General features: G+C 42.4%; 1 protein-coding gene across 1 annotated transcript; it reads right to left on the bottom strand.

Moving 5' to 3' along the window:
• Positions 1-1,126: 1,126 nt before the first annotated feature.
• chrnb5a (cholinergic receptor, nicotinic, beta 5a) lies at positions 1,127-13,435 on the bottom strand. Its single transcript, XM_063220109.1, has 7 exons — positions 13,175-13,435; positions 4,956-5,101; positions 4,571-4,615; positions 4,350-4,459; positions 2,275-3,247; positions 1,648-1,798; positions 1,127-1,434 (listed from the first exon to the last, which is right to left on the bottom strand). The coding sequence occupies exons 1-6, from the start codon at positions 13,224-13,226 to the stop codon at positions 1,652-1,654; spliced, it is 1,473 nt and encodes a 490-aa protein (XP_063076179.1). The 5' UTR covers positions 13,227-13,435; the 3' UTR covers positions 1,127-1,434; positions 1,648-1,651.
• Positions 13,436-19,359: the final 5,924 nt, after the last annotated feature.

The raw sequence follows: 19,359 nt of genomic DNA on the forward strand, positions 1-19,359 counted from the left end.
AACTTTTGGGACATGTGGTAAATAATTTTGTGTTTTAAAAACCTTCAGTCTCTTGCCTGATCCACATAGCCCAAAAGACACATGTTTCATGCATTTTTGTCTTTGCACCCTCTTACACTGATGGAGTGTGTGTGTCAGAGGTTGTGTGTCACTGAACAATTTTCCGGCTGTTCTATTTTCAGGCCAAAGCTGAGACTAAACAGATGGCTCTCTACAAACTTGGAGTTTCTCACGCTTTAATGGCTATGAGTTTGTTCTTAATTCCATTTTCTTTCACCTTCTTTAGTTGGCCTACTACCGCATCTACCATCTGCATCAACAGCGTTTATCTCTCTCATTTTTTATTTTCCATTTCATGCATTCAGGGTTGTCACCACGTTATAATAAAAGTTGGTGTCCTCAAACACATCTAACTTTAAACAGGATACAACTTTCATAAATTGTATCGACAATACAATGAATGAAGAGTATATAAACTATTTGCTAATGCATGAATGAATGTTAGACTTACAGCCAGTCTGTTCTCAGTTTGAAAAATGAACACTATGCGGAAGTCATCAGAAAGTGAAATCTATTTGGTTGTACAACTGTACTGTAGAACACAGAGGCATCTGATAGACACCCAAAACCCCTTCAAAAGATAGTGACTAAAGAATGAAGACACCTACAGCCCAAAATTCAGACAACTCATTCAATAAATGAAAAAAATAGGCTACATTAATTAATAAAATAAACCATTTAAATTCCCTCACATACCCTACCCTATCCTCCGGGTTGAGCCCGGTCCGGACAATATTCATCTGAAAGGCTCCCTCAGACAATACATGCAATGAAGCCTACTGAGGACCCAAATCACTATGCAATAATTTATCAGTCAACAATACATGTAACTTTACATACAAGTAGTCTATATTTGTCATTCTCTCTCTCTCTCTCTCTGTGTGTGTGTGTGTGTGTGTGTGTGTGTGTGTGTGTGTGTGTGTGTGTGTGTGTGTGTGTGTGTGTGTGCGTGTGCGTGCATGTGTAATATAGTGTGTGATGGAGAAAAAGACAGAGGGATCAAAGGACTACACAGTGTATGGACAAACATTAGTAAAACAAAACAGAAGGTTTAAAAGACCAAGTACTGAAATTTAATTGTCATTTTCCATTTAACATCAACAAAGCTACGCAATAAAGGAAAAGTCCTACTACAGCATCTGGTCTTGTGTATACTGTACATCAGTCAGAGTCTGTGATATCCTGAGCCAAAGTAGTGTAGGTGTGTGAGTGTGGTTCAGCAATGTCTGGTGTGTGTTATGAGGGTCAGTGTTGTGGCTTCAGCGCTAAAGTGACAGGCTGGATGATGGCTGTGCTCTATACGTATTGCTGAAGAGGTGCGGCGTGTCTTCCTATCTGTCAGCTGAGCCAAGTGCTTAGAAATCTCCTGAATTCCTGGAACACAAACCAACATGAGAAAAAGGTTACACATAACATGTCAAACATATGCTTACTGCGTCTTCGTTAGTATCACCAAGATACACATAACATGCCAAACATATGCTTACTGCGTCTTCGTTATTATCATTCATGTCGCTATTCAAATAAATGTGCATGCCACTCACAAAAGGCAACTGTGTGCATACGCTATGCGCTGCTGTACAGTACCTCCTTACGCCTTCTCTGCTGTTGGTGTGTTATAGCTCTGGAACAACGGCTGGACAAAGAGGCCAAGGGTTCCAGTCACACACACCAGGATGAAGATCCAAAGAAAGAGACGATCGATCACCATGGCTACATACTTCCAGTCCTCGATTATCTGTGTGCGCGCACACACATACGCAGACACACACACACACACAGCCACAATCAGCATACCTACATATCTTTTTTCTGTAAACCCAACTCTGATATACATGCATGATTTTTTTACATAAAATCTCAATTTCTTTTTTTTTATCATGGTCTTCCATCGAAAAAATAAGAATTCCAAAAAACAACACGTATTTCATATACCAATTTGTAATTTCCTGTTTATAAAATGGTAACACACTGATGACTCTCATAAAGTGCAAAATTGGAAGAAAACAATAAAGAATAAAAGGGAAGACAAGAAGTAAGTAGACATCACTCTGATACTGATAGTAAACATCCTCACTGCAAGACGATCTATACGATTTCTCCACTTTGACAGATTCGAAACGATCTTGCAATCGATATCACGATTCACAGTTTAATATATATCTCCCATCCCTCTATGTATGTATTACAGGCAGCATAATTATTCATTCTCACCCCCTCGTCATCATCTTCAATCTTCATATGCTCAGCAATGAACCTCACGCCTTCGATGGCCTCGTCCACAGCGACGTCTCTCTTCCCCCTCACCCTCTGCCTGACCTCCGACCCCTCAGGAAGTTCCCCAGGGCACCATCTGCCCCCTGCCAGCCCTCCTGGCTCATCGCTGAGGTACAGCGTGTCCACCTCTGTCTGCCTTGATTTGCCCTCGGATGACGGCGCAGAGAACGATTTCCTCAGGTGGCGTCGTCGAAACTTCTCGCGTACGTTAGAGCTGCCAGGTCGCCGCATGAAGAGGAAGATGGGAAGCCGGTGCAGGAAGACGCGGCAGACCCAGTCAGGCATACGGTGCGTGCTGGGCGAGCGGTGGTGCACGTTGAGCACACACACGCTTGTCACAATGGAGAAGGTCACCAGCACCATCGTGAACATCAGGTACTTGCCAATGAGTGGGACGGCCAGGGAGGTGGGTGGCACAATTTTGGAGATCAGGAGGAGGAACACAGTGAGGGCCAGTAGCACCGAGATGCAAAGAGTCATCTTCTCGCCGCAGTCTGATGGTAGGTAGAAGACCAGTATGGCCAGTGACGTAATGAGCACACAGGGGATGATCAAGTTGATGGTGTAGAAGAGCGGTTTGCGCTGGATCACAAAGTCATAGGTGACATCGAGGTACGTGATGTCGTTGGGGTCCTCGTTTTTCCGTCCGGGTAGCGAGACGATATCCCATTCACCACTGGGCATGTAGTCGTCCAGACTCGCAAAGTCAGACGTGAGAACCAGGTCCAGCTCCGTGTGGTCATAAGTCCATGAGCGGAACTTCATGGTGCAGTTCTGCTTGTCAAAAGGAAAATCCTTCACCTCAATCGCACAGGCACTCTTGTAGATGGCAGGGGGAAGCCAGAAGATTTCACCGGTGTTTGCAACCAACGCGTTGCTGTAGTAGGACACCTCATAAACCCCATCTGCACTAGAGGGGAAATAGCAGAGGAAAAATAGCCAACTCATTCATTGGCTTTGTTTTTGCAGATGTGTTAATGCCTTAAGGTGTGACTACAGAGAGAGGAAACTTAAGATATGCTTTCAAAGTCTGCCTCACTGACACAAACTGTCCTGAAGCAATGATGTGGAAAAGTGGAAGCATAGAAGCGGGTCAGAAGGAGAAGAGGGAGCAGGGCTAGTGAGGAGAAGAGGGAACAGGGGTAGTGAGTGCAGACAGGAACAGTCCAAGCGACTGATGTGGTTAAAGCTCAAGCCGAGGTGTTGAAGAATCCCCACATATACAAACCTTCACTTCCTTCTCCTCCTTGTGCTTATGCATGCCAAACACCCCCATGAATGTTGTGTGTGCTGATTAATATTCATTAATTAACCCTGTCGTCTAATCCAGCCCCCTCTAACCACATTCACACACTTTTCAATTAAAATCACCAAAGAAAACACGGCTTATTTTAGCAGCCGATTTCACACCTCCATCTGCCTGAATCAAATTAGCACATCCAACAGAAGGGTTTGGTTTATCCCGTTAGTGATCAAAAAACACCCTCGTTGTGTCTCTATACGTTTATGTGGTCGCTGTCTAAACATGGCACAGAGCTGTTTGGTGCATCTGCTTTATTTGGGAAGAAGACGAATGCATAAAATTGACCTTATTGCAGGGAAAATGTGGCTGACAGCATTTTCCCTGCCCTAGTTTGAGCTGTTGCCACTGCCTCCTGAGTTGTAGTGAGCTGGAGAACACACCATCACCACACTGTGCCTCACGGTGCTACGGTTACACAGAGAGAGAGAGAGAGAGAGAGAGAGAGAGAGAGAGAGAGAGAGAGAGAGAGAGAGAGAGAGAGAGAGAGTGGCACATGAAGACTGGATGGAATGTGACAATGGCTTACTATTTAACATCAGCCCCCCCAGTTTTTTGGTGGTTTGGTGTTCTGCAGTACATTACATATGGAATTAGATATTTGATTTTAAACATAAAGCTTAGTTTAGACTATTTGCATGCACTGATGATTAACATGCGTCTATCACTATCACATGAGCAGCCCAAGTGTCGAAAAACATCTTGCTCTTACTTGTTATACAAAACAATATCAGGGAGCCAGATAAGCTGAGAGGGGATTCGCAGTATTTTAATTCCTTCATAGTCGTCAGGATCCCACACAAGTCTGTAGTCTTTCCACTGCTGTAGAAGAAACACATTAAATACACAAAGCCATTACACATCAGTGATCACATCACACATGCAAACATTGTGTTTATGACATGTTCATTTACTCAAAGAGAGCCGTGTTACCTGTGACAGCCAAACATTTGTGGTCATAATTTGTTCCCTCTCGTTCTGCAACACAAATTAGAAATGAATGTTGAGTTCTGTATTACAAAATCATTTCTAAACTTGCATGCACAGTTACGGTGGATTATTACTTGTGTGAATCCTGTGAAATATAGGATGCACAACTCTGCAGGAGCGAAGTCACAGAATGCCACTGGATAAATCAATAAGTTAATAAAATAAAAACAGAGACACCAAAGACAGTGTAGTAAGATAAAACAAACACCATGTCTTGGTGTCCATGTCCATGTCTACTAGAGTACATGCACTACTCCACTACACTATGCTCAATCTGTTGGTGCTTTGTGATGCCTGAGCGTGCTTGGCCACATGAGTGTTTACTCACAACACTGATGAGCTGGGCCAAGGACACCTTGATACCGATGGTGACCTGCTCTGTCTTGTTGACCGCTGGTCGAATCAGCTTGTTGTAGCGCTCGGGGCCCAGCAGGTAATCCACCAGCCTCTCCTCTGCATCTGCCGCGCTGGACCCTGAGGGGAGCAGGTCACATTATATCACAACCAATCACACCTCATTAGTGCAGTGCAACCAACCAATCACACCTCATTAGTGTATTGCAGACCTCTGTCCTGCAGAAAGGCCCAGATCCCACAGCAACACATTCACCCAAAACCACAGGTGAGCTCACACCGCCACAGAAATAGGACAGCATCAATAATTCTTTGAAATGACAAGGAAATGGTTTTACGACATAAATAACTGAGAGCACTGATATTATCCAGTCAAAGGAAAGGTAAAGATAGAATGTTGAGGCATCATGAATAGGTGTATGAAGATATGTGTCCTGAAAATTTCAGCTCACTCTCAGATTTCCCTCAAAAACCTGAAAAAGCAAAATCAAATCACATTTATATTTGGTGAGAGAGAGAGAGAGAGAGAGAGAGAGAGAGAGAGAGAGAGAGAGAGAGAGAGAGAGAGAGAGAGAGAGAGAGAGAGAGAGAGAGAGAGAGAGAAACATGCATGCATGTGCTGTGGTGTGTGGTGTGTGTGTGATCCTGGGTGACAGAAAGAAATGCAGAGTGACTGAATTATCCTCATCTACTCCAAGTGCCTGTGATGTACACCCACCTACCCATTGTCACAGACTGCCACACTCAATCACACAGACGTACATGAGATCAAACACACACACACACACACACACACACACACACACACACACACACACACACACACACACACACACACACACACACACACACACACACACACACACACACACACACCTGTTCCTTGTGTTAGTGACTTATGATACAGTCTCCTTGGGGCATCTGTATACTCTAGTCAGTTCATCCCAGTCACACTCATACTACTAATACCCTCAACCATTCCTCACATGGACAGGTGCTTATTTTAGCCCCTCTGCCCTACAGCGTCACTACACTGCAAAGCCCTGCCACTGAAGTGGACATGCATACCCACACACATCAGGCTTCTGCTAGCAGGTGTCCTTGTCTCCTCTGTGTCACAGTACTGTATTGTGAGTACTCTTGTTTATAATGTACAGTTGCTCAGACTGGACATACAGAACCTTATTTAAATGTAAGCCGTATTTTTTTTTTTTACTTTGTCTACAACTAAAAAAACAAAAAACAAAAATGAAAGTCTGGTCAAGTAGAAATACCTGACCCAGTCTTCATTACATTAGATGTCAGTCAGTAAGTAGTTTAATACCTTCTTTAAGAAATATAGTAGTTCAATATTAAAATAGATACATAGGTACAACTGAACACCATCATCCAATCAAATACTATAATTAGCTTTTACTGTTGAGAGCTACTGGAACTGTCATATGGCCTTGTGTCACAATGGGCAGTCTACCATTAAAATAAATAATAAGCATATACTGTTACATTTACAAGCACTATTCAATAGCCGGCTCCCTATTAGCTTTGCATGACAGGAGAGTCCATGCAGATGGGTCCTGTGAGAGAGCCACCTGTCTGTCATGCATGTGTACCACAACATGAAAACTGCCCACAGAATTTAAAAAATATATATTTTGTGTAAAAGCCTCTCAATAGGTCCTGTGACCATCGTCAAAGCAACAATCCTCAGATCAGAATAAGAGCACAGCGATCAGAGAGAATGGCACACAGCTCACTGTATGTTCTAAAAATCGAATAGGTTTTTATGATTCCTGCTGAAAATGTAATGAAGTAAGGCAAGCATTGAGTGGTTGTCAATGTTAATTCGACATCAGTGTTTACCAACCTACTAACCTGACCCATTAGATTCTGGATTTAAAAGCGATCAATGCACTGAAACGGCCTTGCTGCCAGTAAGTGTCAGGAGCCCTAAGGATTGACACAGCTGTAGGACCATCGTCTGTATTCATCCTACTTGACTTATCTTCAGCCTGTAATAGGGGTTAATCACAACATATTGCTGTAATCTCAAACATGGGCATCGTGGCCCTACCGTGCCTCTAACGGTAGGGCACTGGGCTACTACGCCGGCGACCCGGGTTCCATTCTGACCTGCGTCCTTTGCCGGCCCTTCCCCATCTCTCTCTCCCCACTCATTTCCTGTCCCTTGCCTCGACTGTCCTCTCAAATAATACACCACTAAATAATAATCCACTTAAAACAAAGAAAAAAACATTCGATCCTTACAATAGTGGTTTTAGCTGTGATTGTGTGACGGAGGTCATCTTGCACCTGTTCACCCCCCTCGGGGATCGAACGTGCGACCTCGTCAACTACAATGGTTCGGCAATGGGAGACACAGTACGATACCGCTGGGCCAAGAGACTAGTCTCTCGGCCCAACGGCACGAGACTGTATGAGGCTATCGGAGGGAGGTTTACCAACGTTCCACACCAACTCTGTGCTAGTTAGCCTCCGTTACACTCTCCCCCTTAAACCTCACTCCCATCCCGGGTCAGCGGCACCACTGTGACGGAGGTCATCTTGCACCTGTTCACCCCCCTCGGGGATCGAACGTGCGACCTCGTCAACTACAACGGTTCGGCAATGGGAGACACAGTACGATACCGCTGGGCCAAGAGACTAGTCTCTCGGCCCAACGGCACGAAACTGTATGAGGATATCGGAGGGAGGTTTACCAACGTTCCACGCCAACTCTGTGCTAGTTAGCCTCCGTTACAATTTCACCACCCTGACATGTGCTACTACTACTAACTATCCTTGACCCATGCACATCACATCTCTGGGTCACCAACTCATGTGTCTTCTTGTAGTAGTTATAACATGCAGATGTATCTGTCTTTCCAGGCTAATGATGGTGCAGTTTCTACAAACATCCACCTCTGACCAGTCAGCATGAATGAAAGAGCAATACCAGGGCATTACACCGAATCAATACATTTTTGCGTCTAAGACAAATTGAGCGATCAGCTATGCTGATCTGAGACAAATTAAGTCAATACCTGTCCGATCCTCCAAAATGCCAGCCAAGTCATGCATTTGTGCAGCGACCCACACCACCAAATCTTTTTGGTTAAAGGTAGCCTGGTGAACCAGCGCCACCCGCTGGACGGCAAAATGTTTTGTCTACGGGTGGGTCTGGCCTCGCATAATGATTCAATGAAGCCAGAATGCCAAGAATCTGGCAAACCAATTACAACGCAAAGATGTGTTTTGAATCAAAGTGGGCAGGGTTTTGAGGGAAGGTTGTTCTCATCAACAATCTTCGGATGTATTGTGCATCGAGGCCAGACTAAATTAGACATCCACATTTAGTCTGGTTTATCAGGCTAGGTTAAAGGGGCACTGTGTGAGACTTGTAGTTGTTTATGTCCAGAATTCATGCTGCCCATTCACTAATGTTACCTTTTTCATGAATACTTACCACCAGCATCAAATTCCAAGTATTCATTATGACTGGGAAAATTGCATTTTCATACATGAAAAGAGGGATCTTTCCCATGGTCCGCCAGTTTGAATTTCCAAAAATAGCCATTTTTAGCTGCAAAAGTGACTGTACTTGGAGCATACTAGAACATATTTGTTTATAGTAAACTTTCATGTAAAGATCAAATTTGGCAATAGGCAGCCCAGTTTCAATGAGCAGCATAGTTGCAGTACCTTTTTGACCATTTCCTGCACAGTGTGCCTTTAAGTTAACCAAGCCCTGAGCTAGAGACCTCGTCTTTTTTCTGTAATGGGCTATTTCATGACAAGTACTTCTGGAATCTCATGGCAGTTCAAGGTAATCTGACTAAAACTTTCCACTTTAACTTTCCACTTTAAGTCTTCTATCATCAACTTCATCTTACACACAAGGCAATTCATTATTATTTTCCAGCGCTGATTTTTTTGTTGATAACGCAGGGATTTTGGCTTGTCCCTCTCTATAATTTCTTTTTAGTGAAATTGTACAATTTCCACATGAGTTTATTGTTTTAAATGTAATTTGATTCCGTATAAATGCATGTCATCACTACATCATACGTCATCCACTGGTTTCAAGTCAACCCTGTTAATGACATACAACACACCCTGTAAAATAATTGCACATTCCAGCAATCACATCATTCACATGAATGACCTCACTTCAGGAAGAGGATTTTCACCAAATAAGAGACAAAAAAGTTTCACACTTATACAGCATGTAATTTTGACAGCCTATTTCCTATGACACTTGAGGGGGTTCATCATTCAGCATTATTAAGCTTACTACTACCATTTTTAACCCATAACTTTAAAAGATATCTTTTAAACATTGATATCGAATCTACTGGCAATATGCTTTCAAACTGTATGATATTTGACCTTGTGACCTTTTGGTAGCTATGGGTAAATTTGTTTAAAATCATCAACCCTGCTGTCATTCCTGTTACTTTCCCATAGCAAAATGTTTCAAATCCTACAGTAACAAGACTGATTGATTCTGGTTCAGTTTTTCAAAGTTCTTTTCAATCAATCAATCAATCAATCAATCAATCAATCAATCAATCAATCAATCAATCAATCAATAATTGGGGAACTGCTGTTGCACATACACGTATCATACTACTCATTCATTCATGTTTGAACGGTCAGACGTGATGAATTCTTAATTTGGGCCTTTTTGTGCATACCAGGGTTGATGAAGGGGTTGTAAAATGAATTAGATAATATCTCATAAAATAAATGTACGATTTCCAAAGTTGAAAATGTACAGATTGGGTGGAGTCACCCACCAGCAGGTTAACCTCTATAAAACTAAATATGAACTCTACCAGTCACCTCAAAAAAGGTCAAACAATTCAAGGGTGCCATGACTGACTGATAATACTCTGGCCACATTGACTTGTGTGCTTGATCATGCTGTGCTGCACTGTTCGACAAAAAAATCACATGACCTGACTCCATATGCCACACATCTTCTGGTAAAGGCCATGGCCATCTCGTACCTCAGCTACTGTGACTCGCTCCTAAATGGTCTATTGCACTGGTTGTGCAATAAACCCCCTGCCAATGGTCTAATAAAAAGGACCCATCTCACTCCTCTGTTTCTCAACCTGCATCAGCTAACAGTGTCATCTTGAATCAAGCACAAGACTTTGACCCTCACCTACAAAGGTAGGCTACCTCAGGGACTGTTCCAACTTATTTAAGCTTCAAGATTATTTTAAAGGCTGGTGGTCCTTCCGGGATGCATTCCCTCCATGCACACAAAGCATTCCCAATCCAACCTGTTCTTCATCATTGTTCCTTAATGGACACAATGGAACAACTTACCAGCTTCTACAGGAGCAGGGTTGTCTCTCTCAATCATCAAGAAACACGAGAAGAGTCATCCCTTCCAAGATAGTTTTCCTTCATATCCAACTAACCCCTATTCACAACTTATATTCAGTCAGTATTCGCCCTGTGTGCTGAATCATATCCTCTGTTGGAAGTCATTTGGACATAGTGTCTGTTTAATGTAATGTAATCAAAGCGCTTCACTATTTTGTTACTGACTTGAGATTGTAATTGTCATTTGTGAAATATAGAATTGAGAACTCAAAGACAAATTTGAGGATGCAGAAAAACTGGATGAGACAGGCAGCTATGCTGATCTGATTGAAGAATGATAGGTCAGATAGGAACACAGTGATGCATCATGTGACCTTTCCATGCAGGTGACAAACTGTGCACAAATCTTATAGGCGAGTACATTTAGGGTTTAACCCCAAAAAAATTGATACAAAAGGTTTTTTTATGGATTCTATTACTATTGGACCTGCTAAATGACATACTAAAAATCTAGTAAAATCTGACTTTGGGAAATTAGTTTTTTCATGATAGCTGCCATAGGCTTATTATAAGGGTCAAGAGACACTCCAGGTGAATAGGCCAAAAAATTTAGCTTGCCGATATCACCATGAGACTTAATCCGGTGATTACTCACATACTTGTGAGAAAAAAATGTATTGCAAGTTTTCTGAAATGTTATGTTTTAATATGGTAATTGGACTATATNTAATTAAATATGCATTAAATTTCAAAATGCAAAAACTCAAAAATTGAAAAAGCCAAGCTCATAATTACTCTTTTATTTTGTTTCTAGTAAGCCAGAAGATATCTTCAGAAGAGATTATGGACATCTCTTTTTGTTTTGTAGTAAATCTAAAAATCTTTGTGCAGACTCACCAGCTAGCATTTTTTTTTTCAAAACACGATTATTTAACATCTCTCTTAGATAAATAATTGAGTTTTATGTTTCTCAAGTTCTTCCAGACATTCTTTGAGTCTGGTGGTATCATTCTTAGCATGTATCAAGGGCAAGGTCAGCTGTCCTCAAATCATAGCCTCTCCACAGAGGTGTCCTAAGGGCTGGTGCTGGGACTCCTATTTGCCATGTACACCACATCACTGGGTCATGTTATCTGTTCTCACAGCTTCTCATACTACTGTTACACCGATGAAGCACAGTTACTTTGTGCCAGATGACTCCACGGTCACACACATTTCCGCTTGCCTCTCTAAACTATCCACAAGTATGAAGGAATGCAAGCTTCAGTTGAGCCTCGCCCAAATGCACTGCTGGTCATCCCAGCCAAAGATTTAGGTTGCCATGATATCGAACTCAATATGGATTCTGCTACTGTTGCCTCAAATAAGGCCACAAGAAATCTAAGTGTCATTGTTGATGACCATCTATCATTCTCTGACCACATAGCCTCAGTTTCCCAGTCATGTCCTCTTTTTCATGCCCTAATTGAATACAAGGCCCTGACCCTTGCCTATGAAACTACAACAGGCCCTACTCTGGCTTACCCGAAAGCTATGCTAAAGCCCTATGTCCTTTCAGGACATTGTCTGTCTCCAGTACCAACCGTTTCACCTTGCCCTCTACTTACACATGTAGTGGCTCCTGTCTATTCAGTTCAGCTGCTGAAAGACCCAAAATACCTAGTGACACCATGATTCATCACTGATGATGTGCCCTGACAAACAGCACATGGATATTACCATAGCAGTAGTGTCTTTATCCACCCAAACAGCACTCCAAACAAACAGATCCTGAAAACATGTTAGTTCATGCCAATGTAATTATCATGTAGTAACCTTTATTTTAAAAAAAACTTTGATCTTGAAAATGACACCTTTCCTGAAGTTAGATTTTCCTAGATTTTTAGTATGTTAGCAAGGACAGCTGGATGTATTGAAATCAGCTGAAAAACCTTTTGTATCAATTTTTTTGGGGTTTGGTGCATTTTGGCCATAGATGTACTCTACTATTATGCTATTCATTAATGTGACTGAGATTTACCTCAGATAAATGTTTGATGACGTTAAGTTACGTGGCACATTCAGAGTTTGGAGCATGCAATATCTGCGTTTGAGTGACAAAAACAGAAATAAGGTCAGGGTTGCATCAAGGTATGTTGAATGTGTATCAAGTATCTCTCTCTCTCTCTCTCTCTCTCTCTCTCTCTCTCTCTCTCTCTCTCTCTCTCTCTCTCACACACACACACACACACACACACACACACACACACACACACACACACTGGAGTGTGGAGAAAGGTGCACTTAAACCAGTAAATAATTTAAAGTTTGACCATGGGTCATTGGTCATGCATCTCAGGAACAAAGTAAAAACTCTAATCACAGCTGAATAATATAAAAAAAAACCTTCTCCAATGTGTGCCATACCTGTGTGAATCTCTTTCTATGTCCCTGTGTGTGTGTGTGTGTGTGTGTGTGTGTGTGTGTGTGTGTGTGTGTGTGTGTGTGTGTGTGTGTGTGTGTGTGTGTGTGTGTGTGTGGCGGCAGGGTGCGCAGATCTCCCTGAAGCAAGAAATTTAGAATGGTGCATAAGTATGTTTTCTCTAACCCAAGATAACCAAACGCACGCGCGCACCTCCTGACTGTCTGTCTGTGGTGTTTCTGGACCAACACACTCTCTCCAAAATGTTCTCTATACTGTCTAACTTGATAGGCCCTCTGACAACCTTGCTCCAGAACTTTATTACACTGCTGTCAAAATTAGTTCACATGATATAGGCCTATAGTGACACTGCTAAATCAATTCAATCCCCTTACACAGAAAAAAAAGAAAAACAAACATTTGACGAAGACTTTGCTGCGTTCCACTGGACTTACTTGCCAAAACGAGAGAGAAGAGTACCGCCGAGATCAGTGCTGGCGCTTTCATCTCCTACACCTGGGTTTCCTTTCGCCACACACCTGCCAAGGCACCTGCCCACGTGCCAAAATATTCTAGTCGACTGAAAAGATCAATGTTGTCCAGACGAGGTCCAAAATTGAAGTGCAACTTGGCACATTTTATGGGTGAGCGTGCGTGCTTTGATTGCGTCCGGCTTGAAGTCCGTGCTTCTTGCATGAAATATGTTTCCGTCCTCAAAAAAGGTCAGACTGTATATTATGGGTGTCAACTAATAAAACATCTCCTTTCAAAAAAAAAAAAAGTCTGCACTGTGGATGGAAAAAACTCCTTATTTGAGTGGGCGAGAGTTGTAAAATCCACCCACCTTCAGAATCGTATACAAATATACGCAAATACCGCAAAAGTCATTATTAGGCTACAATAAGGAGCACAATTTTCGCATGAACATATGTGGAACATGCGAATGCCTCAAAGAAACTTTTCAGAATGTAGCCGTTCCATCACCGCATGGTGGACTCCTCTCCAAAGCGCGCTGTCAAAACTTGAAGGTGAGTTGAAGATGAAACATAATGTGCCCAAAAGAAAACTATGGCGTGCAGTTGCTATTTCATTCGTTTTATAATGTCGACCATCGTAGTATTCCAAGCTGCCAGCTGGCTCGCGAGTACCGCACTGAAGAGCACGTGACAGATGTAGACCAAGTGCTGCGAAGTGGCACACAAAAGCAACATCAGAGTTTACAGTGAATGGCCCAGAAGTGATGCAATGATTAATGCATCAGTCTACCATTTGGATAGAAAACTAGGTCGATCATAACTATTACTATTATAACTATTATTCTTAATTGATGTGTCATATTATCAATTGAACTTTTGGACCTCCTTTCAATTTAATAATAATTAACAATTTAATTAATAATCCCACATTTGCAGTGTGAGAGTTCATTTAAGATTTACCCTTTGCATTGTGACTAATCACCTGTATAATTGGTCTCTTAAAATTGAAACAGAAAAAAAATGTATGATTGGATTTTGTTAGGATTTTGCTTTGCTTTTCATGTTATTCTTATATGATTTTGAAATGTTATTTGAAAGTCATTGTTGTGCGTAACTTATGTTTAATGGTGCCCAGTGTAGAATGGTGGGGATGGTAGGCTATTGCAACTTTGTTGCTCCTTAAAACTGTGCTGCCTACATTGCCAAATTTGATCTTTTCATGAATATATACTAAGTAATAAACTAATAGTATGACCAAAGTACAGTAAGTTTTGCAGGTTGGAAATTCGGAATTGCAGACATGGAGAAGATCCCCTTTTCATGTAGGCCTAGGCTATTTTCATAACGAATAGCCTACTAGAATTTGGTGGTGTTAGTAGCCTATTTGTGGGAAAAGGTCACATTGGTGAATGGGCAGCATGAATTCTGGCAATAAAACACTACCGATATTACACAGTGCACCTTAAACATCAAGTTAAAGTTAGCCTACTTTAAGTTGAAAGGTTTTGGAGATGAAGAATGTTTTTTTTTTTCAAAGCTGATGCAAATCAGGTCAAACTTGATGCCAGCTTTTTGCATATTCGTAGCCTATATTTTTGTATGTGTCAGTGTGTTGGGTTTCAAGCTGTACCACCTTCGTTATATATATGTGTGAGTGCCGTGGTTCATTTTTGTGTGAGTGGCTTAGGTGCCATACAAGAGTTGTGTATAATTAAAGCCCTCAGAGGTGTGTGTGACTTTGAGAAGTAGATCTGTGCTACTGAGTTTAAGAGCAGTCTCATGTTCCTGAGCTCATAGTTGAGAAAGGTATGACACACATACAGTACTGCGCTGGCGCATGCACACACACACACACACACACACACACACACACACACACACACACACACACACACACACACACACACACACACACACACACACACAGAGAGAGAGAGACTTGGGTCAAATATGGTTTTCACACACATTATGAACTCACTGCCCACATAAGGAAAAATTCTAGCCTAGAAGATAGTGTTTCATTCTATTTTTTGCCTTTATTTGATTGGCAGTGAAGATGTTGACAGGAGGAGGAGGAGAGAGAGGCTGGGAAGGGTCGGCCGGAATCAAACCAGGGTCAACCGTGTAGCAGACGAGTGCCCTACCATTAGCGCCACGGTAGGGCCCAAAAAGTGAAAACATAATGTTCTTCTACTTCATGTTGCATCTCACAGTAAAATAAAGTAATTTATTTAATACATCCATTATACGAGTGTTAATCTGGGTAGTGCACATACCCAGATTATTGCCTTTTTCAGCTGAAGAACAAATTATATTATAGGCCTATGCATCTGAACAAGGCGTTGGTAGGCTGTAGGCCTACCTGGTGAATTATTTACTGCTTTTCATTGTGATTTACACTCACTGTTCACTTTACTAGATACACCTTGCTAGTACTGGGTGGGGCCCACTTTCCCCCTTGTATCTGCCTTAACTGCCTGAAACAAAACTCACATATAGGCCGTGGTGTGGAAAAACATGCTCAACTGGGGCGGTGGTAGCTCAGGTGGTAGAGGAGCCGTTCAGCAACCCAAAGGTTGCAGATTCGAGCCCCACTCGGCCTGTCTCCATCGTTGTGTCCTTGAGCAAGACACTTAACCCCAAGTTGCTCCTGGTGGCAGGGTGGTGCCCTGCGTGGCAGCCACGGCCACTGGTGTGTGAATGTGAGTGTGAATGGGTGAATGTGAGGCATACAATGTAAAGCGCTTTGAGTGCTCGAAGGAGTGGAAAGGCGCTATAGAAATGCAGTCCATTTACCATTTACCAATTGGTACTAAGGGGTCGAAAGTATAGCAAGAAAATATCATCCACACCATTACACCCCCAGCCTGAACCGTTGATACAAGGTATGATGGATCCAGCCCCGCCGACAGGGGGGACTGAAGGGCTTTTTGTCCCGGGCCCTGGGAATTCTGGAATAGAGGGGGGCCCATAACTGGGCCCCCATGACGTTGGGCTCAATTATGATACGTTCACTTCAAAATGTGTTGTTTTTTAAGGTAGAAAAGTGCTTTATTTGCATTCAAACAATTACTTATAGATGTTTGTCTTCATTGCCCTTGAAAAAACGGCCAATAACCCCCTATCACCCCTATTCCAAAATGGATTGGTCTTTCTAGAAAAAAAGACGACAGCATTCGTGGTCAGTGTGCGCGAGCCAGTTAGTAAACATGCACAAGTCAGGAGCGCAGAAAAAGAAGGAAAAACGAAAAAGAGAGGAAGAAGCCAAAAGGCTGAGGGGTTCTGTGCTCTGGCTAAATATTTCAGGAAAGACTGGAATGATGTAGCAGGCACCAGTAAAAGCAGCTGTGCAGCAAATCCAGGTACGGCAAACTTTTTCCAGCCCCGTCGTCAAGTAGAACTAGAACTAGCCCAACATTGGCACAGGAGGCCGTGAGCAAGTCACACGGGATTCAGTATCAGAGAGACAGGGGGTATCGAATAATTTGATTACCACAACGGCTTAATAACAATGTGTTTCATGTGCCTATGTAATTGAATCTATGAATATGCGCATTAGGCCTACTCTGCAATTATGTGTCCAAATCAAAAGTTTCAGGCAGGCACGCGCACGCCAATCAGGCTGAATTGATTTGAGAATCATCCCCGGTCAGCTGAATTACAGCCAGTGTAACTCGACTCTGGTTTAAACTTATTCGGTTTAAAATAGGCTAAGCCAGTGGCATGTCAACGTGTGAAATTGACATTTAGATAGCCTAGAATTGAATGTAACGAATGGGTTATAACGGTGTCGTTTTGGGGTAACCTGTAACTTTCGGTTCTGATTGCGGTGAACTTGACACTCGCAAGATGAATGTGCTCCGCCTTGTTCCCCTCTCTGGAAGTTCAGCGGACATAGGCTACACGCGTCCTTGACATGATTCCCCTCGGTCAAGTGAAAATGGTCGATGTGATGAAAAATGTGCTATTCATGAGCTTAAGTAATACAATAGCGTGGATTTTATTGTGATAGCATTTTGAAAACCATAACTCCACTCAGTCCATATCCGTAAGGTTGTAAATAGCCTAAGTTTTTGTTTATCCGTTATATGGGCTTGTCATCCCGACGTGGTGTGTTTTGGAGCTGAATTACGTGGTTGTGGTTGGGCGTTTGACTATTTTGTGTAGGGACCGTCAGGGATGAGGGGGTGGGGGTCTTTTTTGGTGTTGGGAGGGAGGGGCCCATTGAGAAAATTTTGTCCCGGGCCCAGCCAAACCTGTTGTTAATGCCAAATTCTGACGCTATAAGAGTGTCGTAGCAGAAACCGAGACTCATCAGACCTGGTAGCATTTTTCAAACCTTTTATTGTCCAATATTGGTGAGCCTGAGTGAATTGCAGGCCCAGTTTCCTGTTCTTAGCTGACAGGTGGCACCTGGTGTGGTCTTCTGACCATGTAGCCCATCTCCCTCAAAGTTTGATGTGCTATGCATGCCAAGATATTCCTCTGCATACCTCTGTTGAAGCAAGTGGTGATTTGAGTACCGTTCCCTGTCTATCAGTTCAAACCTGTCTGGCCATTCTCCTTTTACCTCTAGCATCAACAAGGCATATTTGCCCACAGAACTGCCACTCACTGGATATTTTCTTTATTTCAGACCATTTTCTGTAAACCGTAGACAGTTCATGAACATTCCAGTAGATCAGCAGTTTATTCAGACCAGCCCACCAAGCACCAATATCCATACCACGTTCCAAGTTGTTTAAATCACCTCTCTCCCACATTTTGATGCTTGGTTTGAACGGCAGCAGATTGTCTTGACCATGTCTGCATGCCAAAAGATAAGACATTTTTAGTTGCAATTTGCAGAATTTTGTTAATGAGCAGTTGGACAGATGTGCCTGACAGTGGCCATGAGTTTTGACAGTGTTGTTCCCTAGTTCACAAGAGTTTGATTTGCAAGCACATGTACAACTCTTTAGAACTCTTTAAAACAATATAAATAATTTTGATTCATCTATATCGAGAGAGAATTAGCTAAGAGATAGAGAATTACAGAGCCCTGGTTAAGGTTGTCAAAGAACCAACAACAAAATGTCAGCCCATGATCAGAACAATACAGTGGTATGAACAAGTTTGGTCACCCTTTTGGAAAATCAAAGCAAGTCACACCAGTCTGGTACCATCAAATAGTTGCCAATTATTCTATCCAGAACATTCAGTCAAGTGACTTCTGTCTTGTCTTGTATAGACAGCCTGATCCAAATAAATTAATACGTTTTCTATGGAAAGATTTCAACATCGGCATGGCCACTTCAAGACATTGTACTTTTTATGTCTGTTAATAATGAATATGGATTAGAAGGGACCTAATCAGTGTGTGGTATACCTTTGCCTTATCCTACTCTGGCCTATATTTTGACCCTGCAGTGCTTGAGACTTGACTGAATTGGGTGGCTAATATTTCGACATGACTGAGGATGTTGTTAAAAAAGCAAAACAGATTTAAAATGTACAATTTTGTTCACATGTTGTCCTTCAGTGAATGGCGTAACCAATATGTTTTCCATTGTTACTACTACTTTTGAGAGTAGGCATATATGATGCACCATTTGCTACATTTGGTTTGGGATTTCCCCAATGTTTGGTGTTTTCATTGAATTATGATATTATTTCTAAATGTTGGGCCAAGCGCAATGCAAGACAAGGCTGTAAGCTTCTGTTCAAATTCATAACCTGGTCATTTTCAGTTGGATACACAAGTTGACACTCTTAAGTAACTGTGAATGGCCCGCCATAGAGCCTGCTGTACTGAGTGTTGCTGCACTTCTCCCCTTTCACCATCAGGTGGCGCCTGGAAGTTGCAGTGAGCTGCAGGGAGGAGACCCTGGGTTCTGTCCCATATGCGGGCCGGTCCTCAGCCTGTGCTGTGGCCTCGCATTTCGCTGACGCCCCACCTCCGTGGAGAAAACAATTAAGTTTGCCTGCTGTCAGTCAAGCCACAACAACATTTGGAAACTATTCTTCATTCACCATCCTTGCAAAAATATGCAGTCATGCGCCTGGACCTGTCAAGTCAGTTCCTCTCTGTAGGTTTGCAGCCGTGGTGTGATAAAAGTGTTGGCAAAGTGTATTGTAATGTAATGCAATCTTTGCAAGATTTGTTATTGGAATGTTGTGATGAA

The sequence above is a fragment of the Engraulis encrasicolus genome, chromosome 16, assembly GCF_034702125.1.
Source record: "Engraulis encrasicolus isolate BLACKSEA-1 chromosome 16, IST_EnEncr_1.0, whole genome shotgun sequence".
Classification (NCBI taxonomy): Eukaryota; Metazoa; Chordata; class Actinopteri; order Clupeiformes; family Engraulidae; genus Engraulis; species Engraulis encrasicolus.